This window comes from Xyrauchen texanus, chromosome 12 (assembly GCF_025860055.1).
Source record: "Xyrauchen texanus isolate HMW12.3.18 chromosome 12, RBS_HiC_50CHRs, whole genome shotgun sequence".
Lineage (NCBI taxonomy): Eukaryota > Metazoa > Chordata > Actinopteri > Cypriniformes > Catostomidae > Xyrauchen > Xyrauchen texanus.
The window spans coordinates 12,099,324-12,115,433 of NC_068287.1; the positions used below are offsets into that span (position 1 = coordinate 12,099,324).

At 37.2% G+C, this 16,110-nt stretch overlaps 1 protein-coding gene across 1 annotated transcript in view; it reads right to left on the reverse strand.

Annotated features, from left to right (window-relative positions):
• Window positions 1-16,110, reverse strand: part of LOC127652825 (protein sidekick-2-like) — a 225,093-nt gene that overhangs the window by 41,843 nt on the left and 167,140 nt on the right. Inside the window, exons 11-17 of the mRNA XM_052139227.1 lie at window positions 15,927-16,094; window positions 10,315-10,417; window positions 9,583-9,759; window positions 8,672-8,808; window positions 5,755-5,902; window positions 2,013-2,153; window positions 1,644-1,825 (exon numbers count right to left, since the gene is read on the reverse strand). Coding sequence (XP_051995187.1) covers window positions 1,644-1,825; window positions 2,013-2,153; window positions 5,755-5,902; window positions 8,672-8,808; window positions 9,583-9,759; window positions 10,315-10,417; window positions 15,927-16,094 — 1,056 coding nt within the window. The remainder of the gene's footprint in view (window positions 1-1,643; window positions 1,826-2,012; window positions 2,154-5,754; window positions 5,903-8,671; window positions 8,809-9,582; window positions 9,760-10,314; window positions 10,418-15,926; window positions 16,095-16,110) is intronic.

Below are 16,110 nucleotides of genomic sequence, written 5' to 3' on the forward strand. Positions count from 1 at the left end.
TTTTATATGAAGCACACAATCAAACTACTACATTTGTTCAATTGAAATAACAATCGAAAAGTGAACAAAGTAGTCACAATGTTGCTCCCGAACACTTGTATTATAAGGCATAGAAGATATGGTGATACAGTAATGCTAAATACTGGGCATAAAAGGTGTCAACACTCACAGTTGAACCGTTGCTGTAACAAAGAGGCGCTAGAAGATGTAATCAGTGAATGTGCACATTACATGTGAGGAGGTCAGGAGATAACTGCATTTATATAACTGGAGTCTGAGGGAATATAAAGACATCTAAATGTGTCTAAACTCCTGACGAGATATAGTCCAGTATCTTATAGTAGTCGTAGTGGGCATATGCCAACAGCCTGTGAATGCGTGCACAGTCAAATAAAGTATACTTTGAAACGCTGAGCATTTGATTGTATAAAGACGCTAAGCGTTCACGACAAAAACTGAGTATACTTTGGGCCTTATAAGGGACTGTTGGCTCGGGTGTTCACCTCGTTTGGGTGGCCGCTTCAATATGCATCCAGTGTAATTACGGGACACTTGCACGGTGGGAGTTACAGCCTTGCTCATTTCACCAGGCGACCAGGGGAAGGCATCTGTTTCGCTCCTTAAATGCCTGACAATGGCGTCCCAAATCCTGATACATTAATTTTGGCAACAATATAGGATGTCCTGGCTTATACGAGACAGCTGGCAACCTTTCTAGTATACACTCCAAAATTGTCTTTCGTTGCACACAGTGCTACACATTCTTCGTACATAATAAAATAATTTAATCTCACATTTTGTGAGCAATCATGTATTTCTTTGGTAAGTAGCCATGTAATAAGCACGAGCCGCTCTGCGGCTGACTATACATTTTCTTATATATCAAACAAACACAGACAGATTAAAAAGTAGTATTCAATTTGTTACTCACCAGCAGTACTGTCGTATCGAGATAGTTGACACTGTTCCATCTTTCAATACATGTTACTTTGCAGAGTCTGAATCATATTATTCTCAAAAGAATCCTTATAGAAATATGCCAAACAAACGTTTAGTCACACAAAACGTCATTCAAATGAACACCCTTTCCTACATCACTATGGGGCCGATTTCAAAACGAGTTGTTTTTGCAGTGTTGAAACAATAAATGCTCTTTTCAGACTGGAGAGGAAGTTTTGAGTTCTGAAACATACAGTAGGTTTTTATAGTACAACTTCTACAACTTTTTACTTCTGTAAAAATATCTAGGAAAATTTGATTCCACATGACATGACCTCTTAAAAGAATAGGATTTGAAGTGTGCTGGTCTTTTCAATATGATTGAAGATATTAAGTCTTTTTGGTTTTTCAAAGAAATATAATAACATTTTAGTGGTATTCATGCTTTAAATCAAGAAACAATTGTATGCCAACAGGGTGTAAAACAAAAGAAAAAAAGAAAGCTTTTCCAATTTGAATTAAGTTGATTTTTCTTACGCTCTTGGCACTTTTTTTGTTTTGTTTTAAGCATAAACCTCATAAAATTCTGTTCGATTTTTCTGAAAACAAGACTTAATATCGTATCTGTAGGAGAAACAAGAATCCAATACAGCTTGGTACAGCCGCCACACTGTATTGATTTTAAATACTCTCATGGTCCTCACCACCCTGCAGGGTCCATTCTGTGACTTTGGGGCTAAAGACGCCCTGGCCAGCCCCATTGAAAGCAGCCACCTCGATCTCGTAGTTGGTCCAAATGATGAGGTCCTCCAGCAGAAGATTTGTTTGGTCCGGATTGGTGATGTTCTTTATCTGACAGTCCACCGGTAATCCAGACAGACAATACCTGGGCAGCGTTTTAGGTGAAAAATATGAGAGATGGTTAAAAATATGTGCAGCATAACTTTTGAGTCCAAATTCTTGCTGAGTGAACACTATGGTTTCCAGTGGATATAAAGGGTCTTCTCTAGAACATGAATTTCTGCTGAGAGCTGCTGGATTGTGTAGAATAAAGAGTCCCAGGGTTCTCTCACCTGATGATGTAGCCTTGAAGGGGCCCATTTTGGTGGCTCTCAGGGGGCGGCTGCCACTGGATCATGATGGACTGGTTGGTTCGGCCACTGGCTATTACTGTCTGAGGAGGGGCACTGGGGGGCTCCTCGGGTAATGATACTCTAAAAAAGGGAGAATGGGGAGAGAAAGTGCAAATGAGATTGAAGCCCCAATGAAACTGTTTGGAAAGTACAGTTTTTTTTGGACATACTGAAGGGCTTGTCCTTAAATAGCCAATAACCATTAGTTACATTACTGTTATGAATCATGATTTGCTATTTGCTAGTCAGTCACCGCTGAAATTGGGAAAGGAACATTCTCATTCTAGAGAGCATTTGATTAGGCAATAATACCCTCACTGATCACTTTATTAGGAAGTCCTGTACACCTACTTATTAATGCAATTATCTAATTAGCCAATGGTGTGGTGTGGTGCAGCAGAGCAATACATAAAATAATTTCGATACGGGTCAGCAGCTTCAGTTAATGTTCACATCAACCATCAGAATAGAGAAAAAAAGTGATATCAGTGATTTCAACCATGGCATGATTGGTGCCAGAAAGTCTGGTTTGAGTATTTCTGTAATTGCTGATCTCCTGCAATTTTCTGTCTCTAGAATTTACTCAGAATGGAGCCAAAAACAAAAAACATCCAGTGAGCGGCAGTTCTGCGGATGGAAATTCCTTGTTGATGAGAGAGGACAACGGAGAATGGCAAGACTGGTAAGAGCTGACAGAAAGGCTACTGTAAGTCAGATAACCACTCTGTACAATTGTAGTGAGCAGAACAGCATCTCAGAATGCACAATGTGTCGAACCTTGAAGCGGATGGGCAACAACAGCTGAAGACCACGTCGGGCACTTTAATTGAACCGCAGTGTTCCTAATAAAGTGCTCAGTGAGAGTATGTGTGGCATAAAGAGGCAAAAATCTAAAAAATATAATTTCTCTTTAACTGTAAATATTGCATGCCCTAATAACTGGAAGATTAATATTACCGACATCTATATGCATGCATGTCGTTGTAATGCATGAGTTGGCAGTGAATAACGATTACAACCCTGATTCTCAGTCTTATTTGGAAGCTGAACACTGGCCCTCGAGATACGTGCTCTGTCTCAGCGTGGAGATGATCAAAGACGCCACGGCAAAAATTGGCTAATGCCACAGAGTGAAAAAAAGATCCAGAATCCTTAATCTATTTGAGTTCACATCTTGATATCTCCTGTGTGAGAACTGCAGTTCTGTGGCTGAGATAAATCGCAGTGTTTTAGGATCAAACAAAGAGCCGTGGATCGTCAACCCCCCGCACCCCCCCTAGCCCCCTCTCCAGGTCCCCCTGTCTGAAAGAACTAAGAGAGAATGTCTTCTGATCTGTGCGTATTTAAGTTGCAAAACTAAGTGGAAGTTGTTAGTTGAGAGAAAAGGTTTGGTATTAGCTTGTGCTCAGAGACTGTGGGAATGGACGGATTGGGCTTTTTCACATGAGCTAATGGACATGCTAAATTAGGAGTCCGTTTTATATTCCAGAAACAATATTCTTAAAACAGATACATGCATAAGAAATTAAGTTGATTTTTCTTAACCTATTTGAAATTTGTTTGTTTGTTTGTTTGAAACATTTGTGAGGTTTATGCTTAAAAGAAAAAAATATATTTGTCAATGGGATAAGAAAAGTTTTTAATCAAATACCTACACTTCCAAAGATATTCTTTGAACATGTTTATTTGAGAAAGAAAATGTCAAAATATTTTGTCTTGTTTTCAAAGAAATCTAACAACATTCAGTTGCGTTTATGCTTATACAAAGAAAAAAGTAAATAAATAATAATAATAAAAACAAATAAATATAAAACCTTTTAAGCATAAACCCTTTTAAATGTTATTAGATTTATCTGAAAACACAACTAAATACATTATGTAATTCTGCTTATCAACATTTTTTTGTTGTTGTTTTTTTGTTGTTGGTTGTTTAGAGTTAGATTATAGTTCTACTGGAAAATAAGACTCAGTAAATACTCAGTAAATTATTATCTTTTGCAATGAAGGGAAAATAGTGAAGGGAAAACAAGTTTATTTTTCTTAGTATATTTTTTGTATCAAACATAAAGCTGAAAATAACTTTGTCATTTTGTCAAAAATGTATTTTGCTTTTCAAGTCAATGTATCTTGTTCAAAGGATTTTAGATATTTTACTGGAAAACAAAACAAAAGTTTGAAATTCAAAAACATGTGCAGTCTTTCAGTGGAGAAACATTTGCTTTTCATTTTCGCCCTCAGGTATTTTAGCTTTAGAAGGGGCATTGCATCAGCAGCACAGTTTTTTTTAATTATATATATTTTTATATTTCCTCAGTCTGTTTCTTTTAAGTCTGAATAGGACTTTAGTATCCTGGGTGGCTGATTATTGATTTGCAACAGCTGTACATGTGCAGGATGTTGCAGGCTGGCAGAGAATGTTTACTTTCCTCACGCTTTCAGATTTCATCCTCAAACATTGATTTGAGCTTGACTTTTCCATTTTCAATCAGTTTCCCTCCCACTGTATCACTGAATACTTACTACACTCTCCGGCTTATCCGAAGAAACTCTAGCATAAATCTAACCGTGCAATCAGATTATGAGGATCAAATATCTGTGAACGGCTGCTTTCCATATTGCGGGATCCCTTAGACACAAGGAGATTATGAAAATGAAATGTGCAAATACATCATATTCATGCAGAAATGTTGTTTGGCATTTTCTCAGTTTTTGGGGAATCTTTGAGTCAGGATCTTTCATGTGTGCTTGTGTCTCAGACGTCAGAGGCTATCCCATGGGATCAGAGCACGTTTGAAGACATATGTCACTTGCCGCTCTTTGTAATGCTGTAGTAGACAGAGCGGGGAGCAGTCTTACAAAAGCAGCTAAAATCTCAGATCCATTTCTCTACAGCACTGCAGGCTGCAAGCAGAGAATAAGCTGAATAATGCACTGGCTCACTCCTCATGAAGACTGCGGGTCTGCAATATGAAAGCCTTCACACTTTTGCCAGGCCTTTGTGGGCAATCTTCTGTGCTTAAGTGCGATTCTCACAAGTCTGCACCAAAAAGGTCTACAAGACCTGGAGAAAAGCTATCCGTTAGCATTCCCATTAATCTCAATAGCAGTTGCTCAGCTGGCACAAACCCATCCGAAATATGCGATTTGGAATCTGCCATAGGAGCCACAGAAGTTTTTGAGCCAATCATCTGAGCAGTAAATGCCATGTGACTAATCCCTCTGGAGCCGCAGGAAATGGATGTCAAGACAACACTGGTTGGCTGATGGCACCACAAGAACGCACATAGTCCCTAGGCCTTCACTCTTGAATTTATATAAATTTTTATACAGTATACTAAATCTCTGATAATAACTGGAAGTCACTCACTGAATTAACCATGCAAATGACAACAGTGAAGTCAAGCGACCAAAATCTAGCATAATACTCTTTTTAGTGGAATAATGCCTGTTTCACTTACTAATTTAAAAACAAATAGTAGGCAGTATGCAGTACAGTACAGTATTCAGTAAGTAGTTAGCTGGTATTTCATTCTGAACTTCTTCCAGGAATGTTTTTTAGGCCATTGAGCAATGCATTTTTTGAATCTCTCAGAATGTTCTAAGCTTCATGTTTAAAGAGAACCAGACTGCGATAACAGAAAATGTGACACAAGGTTTCTCACTTTCTGATTCACTCACTCACCGTGTGGTCTCCCTGCTGAACTGGCCCTTCCCCACATCATTGACAGCACATAGACGGAACTGGTAAGAGCGTGCTGGGATCAGGCCCCCAACGATCACGCTGGCGGCTTCTGGATCGATGTTGGCCAGGAGCACAATCCACGGGGCGTCTGTCACACATAGAGACGAGTGAGGGGGGCTCCACAACAGAAAATGAATGACATGAAATACAAAATACAAAGAGTGACAAAACACAAGTGATGTGAAATACAACGAGGGGACATAAAATACAATGCTTGAATTGAAGCCAAACAAGTAACATAAAATACAGCAAATGATGTAAAACACAATACGTGACATAAGATACAACAAATGATGTAAAATACAACAAATGTCATAAAATACAAGGAGTCATAAAACATAAGTAGTGACGTAAAATACGAGTGAAGTAAATACAAGTTATGTAAAATATAACAAATGATGTAAATGCAAGAAGTTACAAAACATTTGTGATGTAAAATATAACAAAAACAGGAAATACAAGGAGTGACATAAAATACAACAAATTAAGTAAAATACAAGTAGTGATACAATCTGAATGACCGAAATTTAACAAGTGCCATAAAATTCAATGAGTGAAGTAAAATATGAGTGATGTAAAATAGGACAAATGATGTAAAATACAATGGATGACGTTACATATGAGTGACATAAAATAGAACAAAGACATGAAATACAAGGAGTGACGTAAAATACAACAAATTAAGTAAAATACAAGTAGTGAAGTAAAATACGAGCTAATTAAAATACAAGTGAAGTAAAATATGAGAAGTAAAATACGAGTGAAGTAAAATACAATGGGTGACGTTAAATATGAGTGACATAAAATAGAACAAAGACATGAAATACAAGTAGTGACGTAAAATACAACAAATTAAGTAAAATACAAGTAGTGAAGTAAAATATGAGTGAAGTAAAATACAAGTGATGTAAAATACATCAAATTAAGTAAAATACAAGTAGTGACGTAAAATACAAGTCACATAAAATAAAAAAAAAATTAAGTACAATACAAGTAGTGACGTAAAATTTGTGTGAATTAAAATACAAGTGAAGTAAAATACATAAAGTAAAATGCGAGTGAAGTAAAATACAAGAAGTGATGTAAAATATGTGTGAAGTAAAATACAAGTAGTGACGTAAAATAAGTAAAATACAAGTAGTGACAAATAAGAAATACAAGAAATGTAAGTAAAATACAAGTAGTGACGTAAAATGCGAGTGAAGTAAAATACAAGAAGTGATGTAAAATATGTGTGAAGTAAAATACAAGTAGTGACGTAACATAAGAGTGAAGTAAAATACAAGTCACGTAAAATACAACAAATTAAGTAACATACAAGTAGTGACAAAATAAGAGGGAAGTAAAATACAAGAAGTGATGTAAAATATGTGTGAAGTAAAATACAAGTAGTGACGTAACATAAGAGTGAAGTAAAATACAAGTCACGTAAAATACAACAAATTAAGTAACATACAAGTAGTGACAAAATAAGAGGGAAGTTAAATACAAGTGACGTAAAATACAAGTGATGTAAAATACAAAGACGTAAAATACAAGATAAGTAAAATACAAGAAGTGATGTAAAATACAAAGACGTAACATACAATGAGTGATGTAAAATACAAGAAGTGATGTAAAATACAAGAAGTCACATACAATACAAAAAATTAAGTACAATACAAGTAGTGACGTAAAATTTGCGTGAAGTAAAATACATAAAATTAAGTAAAATACAAGTAGTGACGTAAAATGCGAGCAAAGTAAAATACAAGTAGTGACGTAAAATGCGAGCAAAGTAAAATACAAGTAGTGACGTAAAATGCGAGTGAAGTAAAATACAAGTAAAATACAAGAAGTGATGTAAAATACAAAGACGCAACATACAACGAGTGATGTAAAAACAAGAAGTGATGTAAAAACAAGAAGTGATGTAAAATACAAGAAGTGATGTAAAATACAAAGATGTAACATACAACGAGTGATGTAAAAAACAAGAAGTGATGTAAAAAAACAAGAAGTGATGTAAAAAAACAAGAAGTGATGTAAAAATACAAGACGTGACGTAAAAATACAAGACGTGACGTAAAATACAAAGATGAAAAATACAAGGAGTGGCGTAAAATACAAGTAAAATATAAGAAGTGACATAAATACAAAGACATAAAATACAAGAAGCGCCGTAAAATACAAGAAGTGACGTAAAATACAAGAAGTGACGTAAAATACGAGTCAAGTAAAACACGAGTGATGCAAAATAAAAATAAGTATTGTAAAATAGAAGTAGTGATGTAAAATACAACAACTTACACTACCGGTCAACACTTGACTGAAATGTTTCTCATTATCTGAAAAAACTTTTGATCTGAAGGCGTTTGCTTAAATGTTTGAAAATAGTTTTATACACAAATATATAATTGTGCCACCATATTAGTGTATTTCATTATAAAACTAAAATGTAATAAAAATAACTGCCCAGCATATAGATGGGAACTCCTTCAATACTGTTTAAAAAGCATCCCAGGGTGATACCTCAAGATGTTGGTTGAGAAAATGTCAAGAGCAAATTCTACTTTGAAGATGCTAAAATATAACAGTTTTTATTTATTTTGGATTTTGTTTAGTCACAACATAATTCCCATATTTAATTTACTGTATTCCATAGTTTTGATGACTTTACTATTATTCTAAAATGTGAAGAAAAACAAAAGTTATAATGAAGAATGTGTAAGTGTTTCAAATAAGTGTGATGTAAAATACAAGTGACAAATTACAAAGAGTGAAATAAAATGCAACCTGTGTATCAACTAATGTAAAATACATCGACTGATGTAAAATACAATAAATTACATAAACTACAACAGGTCAGCATACTCACTGTTCTCGGACACCTCCAGGATGTAGCGTATGAGTGGGCTGTTCCCGTCGAAGGCCTGAGCCCAGGTCAGGTTGATAGTTCTTCTCTCAGAGCTGCTGAGGGTGGCGATGAGGTTCTCTGGAGCATGAGGCAACTGCCTACAGAAAGAGAGAGAGAGAGCAAACATTTTAAATAAAATAACAATTTGATGTGCATTTTCAGATGGAAACACAAGCAGATTGTGTGGTTTAATATTTAGGATTAGGGATTTAGATCAAAGGTATATCAATAGGAATAACAATACAAGCCTTGCAAAAACTGTAATTTACACTTTTTAATTACATTTTATTACAATAATGCAATTGTACGCAATATTTTTAAACATTTCTTTAAAACAATGTTTATACTTTAAAATGGTATATTTGTTCAAATTTCTTTTAACTCCATTTGCACTACTGTTATTGTACTTTACACTATATTGCTTATTTTTGCACTATTTTGTATGCAGCCAAGTTGCAAACTTGTACAGTTTGTACAAACAACTCAGAATGTCAAGTATAGCACTTTTCACAATACACATCATTTCAGAACAGCTTTATGGAAAATCATGTTGTAATACAAGTATAAATTGAGTAAACTGAGTAGATTTTTTGGTAAGCAATGTTTAAAACTAAAGGATATTAACTGCACTTTAATATTAATGATTAAGTGTATTTGAAGTCCATCCCGAATTGACTGAGTGGGGTGCAAGTACGAGCAGAAGCACTGCTGTTAGGCCTGCAATTACTTAAACTGGTAGTAAGTTTTGTCTATGTACTCCGTTTTGAGAGACTGAAGTGATGCTAGCAGTGATCAATGAAGTGTTCCTCTCTGTTCGATTAGATTGCTCTTAATAGTTAGGCCACAGACACATTTGGCTAATTGTCATGTACCTGACTCTCAGATGAGCACTGCGAGAATCATTGCCCCCCACTGATGTGACCTTACAGGTGTAGGTCCCTATGTCCCCCGACCAGGTCTGGGAGATATGCAGTGTCCCATTGGAGTCTAAACGCAAACGGGGACTTGACTTTACGTCAATAACAGATCCTCCTTTCTCCCAGACATGCCTGCAAATAACAAAGGTCTATTTACTTATTCTTGGTTATGAAGGGTTAATAGCAACAATACATGGCAAAGCTATTTACTTAATGAATAGACACACACAATAAACACGTATGCACATGCACATACACACCCACACTTCCTAATTGCAGCAACAACGTTTCCCTACTTAATCTTGTCTGTCTTGTGTTTAATTAAAGTCTCCGTCTAAATTATTGCTCTGTTTACATATTCATCTGTTATCCCTGATCAAATGAATAACAGTAGCACTGCAGGTGACAGTTAAATCAAGTCTTATGAGAATAAATGTAATAAACACACAGGGCAGGAAGTGAAGAAATGAGCTAGTGTTGATCAAAGAAAGAGAGTGAGACCAGGCAGGGAGTGATAGGAAAATAAAAGACGGAGACATGGTCGTCACTTTGTTTTAAAAAGTGGTGGAGATAAAATAGGGGTTCAGAAAACCAGTACAGAAAAACAATGTAGACAGAGCTATTTAAAAAATTAAAATTATTATTATTTTAAAATTAAAGACAAGGAGAGGAGGGCAGAAGTCTTACCTGACTGTAACACTAGGGTCATGGGTCACCCCACAGGTCATGGCTGCTTTGGTGCCTTTGATCACACTCTGGTCCTGAGGTGGAATAGTGATTCGAGTTCGAGCTGGACACAGACAAATCAGTATTTTCAGACAATTTCAGCCTCAGACAACAAGTACACATACTGTTCACGGTTTGTCACATGCATAATGCAAACAAACATATCGCAAGCTCTAATCTGATTGGCTTAATGCATTTTCTGGCAGTCAGTGTGCACAGGTTTTATCAGTCTGTTGGGACTGATAAAGCTTCCATGGAGGAAGCTTCAGAGAAAAAGTTGACAAAGTTTGCAACATTAAACCATTGAAAGATATTCAGAGTTTTGCTTGTAGCAAGTAAGCAGGATGCCCTCGAACTGTATATTTGATAAAAGCCGCAATTTAAAAAATGCCATCTCTTCCATGTAAATGGAAGTTTTTGTCCGAACCAGCTGGATTGCTTGGTATCTCAGAGAAAACCAATGTGTGCTGCCATGATCATTCTGATTGCCACTGGACTGTTTTCTGGTTCCGGTCTCATAAGAAACAATGTTGGTTGCAAAACTACCGAAACTAGTGATCCAGATGGAGAACAACAACAATTTTAAGTGTAATTGAGTAAAAATGTATTCAGGCTCAGCTTGTGCAGTTGTCATAACAACTTAAAGGAGTTAATGATATCACGCTTCATGTCATTGTGAGGCACTGTCAACAGGCGGTCATCGCGACTCCGCAAAGTATTGGCACTAGGGAGCCAAATGTTTTTTTTGTCAATTGAATATGCTTAACGTCATATTATCTGATCAAAACATGCAGATGTGAGTGAACGCTCTAGAGACAGGTAAAGGAAAACAGGCTTTCATTATGAATAGTGGAACACGATCAGCAAAAATGTTGTGATGGGAGACAGGTGCCTTAGGTTGTTCCTGACAGGATAAGGGTCAGGGCGGGGTTAGATCATCTGTACTGAGTAGCCCCACCCACTCTGAAATCTCATGGGCCAAAAATCATGGGCCTCTCCACATACCTGTACATTCAACATAAAATATCTTGTGATCAGCGTTGGGTAAGTTACTCAAAAATAGGGCTGCGTCATTTATAAATGTATTAAAATATTGCAAATATACATATCGCAAAATGCATATCGCAAGGGCTTCTGATAACGGAATGATAGCAGAGAATAGAGTGGATGCTCGATTGTCACTTGGTGTGTGTGTGCATTCAGGGTACATAGACGCTGATCCCGTGAGTGCTGCTCCGGGGCTCGAGATATTCCCTATGCATTTTCCCCATTGGAATTTCAACATTAACAGACTGGGCGATTACATGAGAGAAGACACATTTTAGTAAGTTGTACTGTATCTTTCAACATAACCTCAGATGTTAGAGTGGTGGTGGCATAGTGGGCTAAAGCACATAACTGTTAATCAGAAGGTTGCTGGTTTGAACCCCACAGCCACCACCATTGTGTCCTTGAGCAAGGCACTTAACTCCAGGTTGCACCGAGGGGATTGTCCCTGTAATAAATGTACTGTAAATCGCTTTGGATAAAAGCGTCTGCCAAATGCATATATGTACATGTAAATGTTCATTCATGTCAGAGCCCCATTGTTTGAATGGCCAGCTACCTTCACATGCACCATAAAAGAGCATGACTACAACATTTATTGTTTGAATTTCGAGATAATCTCACATAATTTGAAAGTTGAGATTAAATTGTGTTTCTCAAAAAAACCACACACTCAAATGATGGAGTGTGTCACAATTTGTTCATATGTAGCTGTAACCTACAGCGCTGTCCTGTGCTTTCACTCTGCAGTGTGTGTACATAATAATGAGATGAGACAACGGCAAGCGCTTCAGGACAAAATGTTCTAAATAAAATTCACACTTTGAATGATCACATTTTTAAATTAATAAGAACATGAATTAAAGTGTGAAAATACAATTTAATATATTTCAACACAGATTATTTTAGTATATCCCCCAATATGGTGAAATTAACGTTTTATCCATATGCTTTTTACAAAAATAAAATATTGCAAGCAGCAAAGCAAGAATATGGAAATCACTGATCAACACAAAGAACACACTGAATGCATATGGCACACACACACACACACACACACACACACACACACACACACACACACACACACACACACACACACACACACACACACACACACACACACACACACACACACACACACACACACACACACACACACACACACACACACACACACACACACACACACACACACACACACACACACACTGCATCTAGCCCCAGGGCAGGATCAAACCAGGATCTTCCTGTGTGACATTTAATGGCTCTAATCACTTCTCCACTCAGCCACTGAGCTAACAGCCACCAAAAGGAACAAACTAAGCAAAGACATTTTTTTTACAGACAAGCACAGCAGTCACCATTATATATGTCAAGTTCATGTGACTTTTCATCAAAGATCAAAATAAAAATGTGATTGATGAAAAGTGCAGCAACTGTTCAGTAAGCGCAACATAAAGACACAGTACAATAAAATACCAACTCTAACACTGGTCCAATTGGGAATCAAACCTTTAACCCTTAAACTATAAACCAGTATGTTATCACACTGAGCCACTCAGTTGACAAGCCCACTGAGTGGCAAAGAGGCTTCCTGAGGTTAGAGTAAGCATGCAAGTGTAGGTTATCTTTTGAACTATAGGTGGTGCTGTCTTGAAACTGCAAAAGTATCACCAGGTCATGATGTCAATGATGCATAGCAATTTTCTTTGAAATCCGACAATCTATTTAAAAAGACATATCACTGTTTTATACAATTAAATATGGCGTGAGAGACAACATAGCTGATATGGTGAAAATTGGTATTGTTGAAATCCTCATGATCCACAGAATCCACAGACCCCCAAGATTTTAGGACATAAAGTTCAAAAGTTACAGGAAAAAATAGCAATTTTGAGGCGGCGCTGTTGCGAAACTCTGCATGTGCCCTCAAATCATGGTGCGGATGAAGCATACCAAGTTTTGTTTATATAGGACAAGTGGTCGACCGATATATTGCAGAGGCCAATAAATCTTCCCTGACCGATTTGTTTGTTGAGGGTGCCGAGAATCACCTGCTTGCATGTGAAGGGATTGAGACATGTAAACGACTAGCCATGGTTCGCTTTCTTGTTACGTGCCATCGTGTTACTATAATAATAGACTGTGTGCAACACAGCATATCATATCAGAGCCACGGCAGACACGATTGAGCTCATAATGTTAAAGTGCTTGACTGTTTCATTCTCCCTCTCTCTCCTCAAAAGTTCCCTGTAACTTTGAACTGTCTTGTCTAATTATAATAATGGTTTTCGGATGCAGCCCAAAGTAAAAGCGCTTCACGTGTGCAATAAGTAAATGTCTTATTCACTATGCACTGTATGTACAATTGATTTGGTTTGGTATTTTTGCTAAAATCCAGTACAATATACAGAAACTGTAACACTGATCCACCTGGGGATCGAACCCATGACTTTATAAATCAGTGCTTTAACACACTGAGCCACTCAGTTGACATACTCATTAAGTGGCAAAGAGACTTTAGGTTAGTGTCAGTACACAAGTGTGGGTTATCTTTTGAGCTATAGGTGGCGCTGCCTCCAAACTGTTCAAGTATCATCAGGACATGATGTCCATGATGCTTACCAATATTATTGGAAATCTGACAATGTATTTAAAATATATATTGACCCATATAATGACCTATAGGTAGTGCGGTTGCAAAACTCTGCATGTTCCCTCAGACCATGGCCCACATGAGGCATACCAAGTTTCGTCTCAATAGGACACAGCATTGCAGAGATACAGCCTCAAATCCTCAAAGATTATTTTGAGCCATTTTGTGTGCAAATCAGGAAATTAAAAGATGACAATCCAAGATGGCGGCCACTGTAATGGGCAAAGTTTTAATGGGTCCTTTGGAATCATCTGAAAATCTAAATTCTGTAAAATTCAATCTGTGCAGCTTGGTTTGAATATTATTTTGAGCCACTGTTTGGGCAAATCAGAAAAAATGTCAAAGTCAAGAGTAGCAAAATAATTATAAATGACAGAATTCAAAATGGTGGCCACTGTAATGGGTGGTGTTTAAATGTATGGGGTTCATTGGATTTATGAGGAGGAGTGTAATCAGATGCAGAATTGCATTTCTAGAACAAATGGTTCACAATATATGTACTAAAGAAAAGTGCATTTTTGACATAGGGGTGGTGCTTTAGAGTATGTCCAAGAGACCCCAATTTTGTATGGGGGCTATTCATGACCACCTCTAGTGTGCCAAATTAAATCATTTTCCTATGTTCGGTTCATAGGGTTGCCATTGACTCCCAGCCAGAATAATAATAATCATTTTAAAAGGACCTTCGGTGCTTGGCCCCTAAAATAATAAATGAAGTTGAATTTTAGTATATGCTGCATAGTTAAATGTTAATAACTCTACATTTTATATACAGTGTATATAACATTTGGAACAAAAGACAACTATGTTTGTAATATCTGGGAATCATGGTCCTTTTTTAGATGTATTTATGCGGTCGGGGTTCTGATGTTCTGCGCACTCCGATGACATCATAGGATTATTGTATTGCACATCGCATTTTTACTCCATTTTCTGCAACCCTACTCAAAAATGTACAACAAATGACTATTTATTCCTCAAAAATTTTAATCCAGTTACTGACTTTACTGATTACTTTACAAACAGACATACATATAAACACAATTCAAAGTTTTAAAGGGGTCATGATATGAGAAATAAAATTTTCCTTGATCTTTTAACATAAGAAGTCTTGATACTATAAAAACATACTGTAAATTTCAGAACTGAAAGGATTTTAGTATCCTTAACAGAAAAAGGGCAAAAACCAAGCTGCAAAAATGGCTAGTTTGGACTTCGTGGAACTTGTGACATCACAAGAACTAAATACATCTGCATATGCATGCCTATTTTTCCGTCATTGTTCGCTTGGCCCTGCCCACTGGTTCAGTCAGTCACACAGTTGAAGTGAAGAGAGATGGGGCCTATCATGGGAGATTCATCCTAAATGGATTTACACAGGACACCTTCATGTGCCTGTCTGGATTAAAATGTTTTTCTACTTAAACATGCACAGAAAGACATTTTTGACCGCTTGGCACATATCTTGGGCCACTTTTAAAAGATGTCGAGTAAAGTTACAACTCTGAAGAGGAGAAGCACTCTGCCATTCAGCTGAGCAAAAACACGTAATGGATGCGTTCTTTCAGCCATCTGAACTATTTTTAGTTTTTAGTGAATGAAAACATGAAGGAAACATACTGGAAACTGGATGTGGAAGTGTCCTCAGTGTATTGTATATTCAGTGTGAACAAACAAATTGCTTGTTTGTGCCTGGAAAATTGTGGCTATGCCTTAAAACGTGTCACATTGCCCATGGTTAGGACATGGTGTAAATGTCACACAGAAATCAAACTGCGGTCGGTCCCTTTAATCTGATCAGATGGTCTCTTCCTTTCTAAGCAAGTGGTCAAAAAGTCTAGTTACACAAGACTAGCCATGCACTTACCCCACACCACCAGATCAGCTGATGCCTCGTCGATCCCGCGGGAGTTGCTGGCCATGCAGGTGTATGATCCAGCGTCAGACAGGTGAGAAGGGCTGATCAGAAGACTACCTGACTCCAGCAATGTGAAACGTGGCAACTGCACAGAGCCGCTAGCCAGAACCCGCTCAGCTGGAGAAAGATGGAG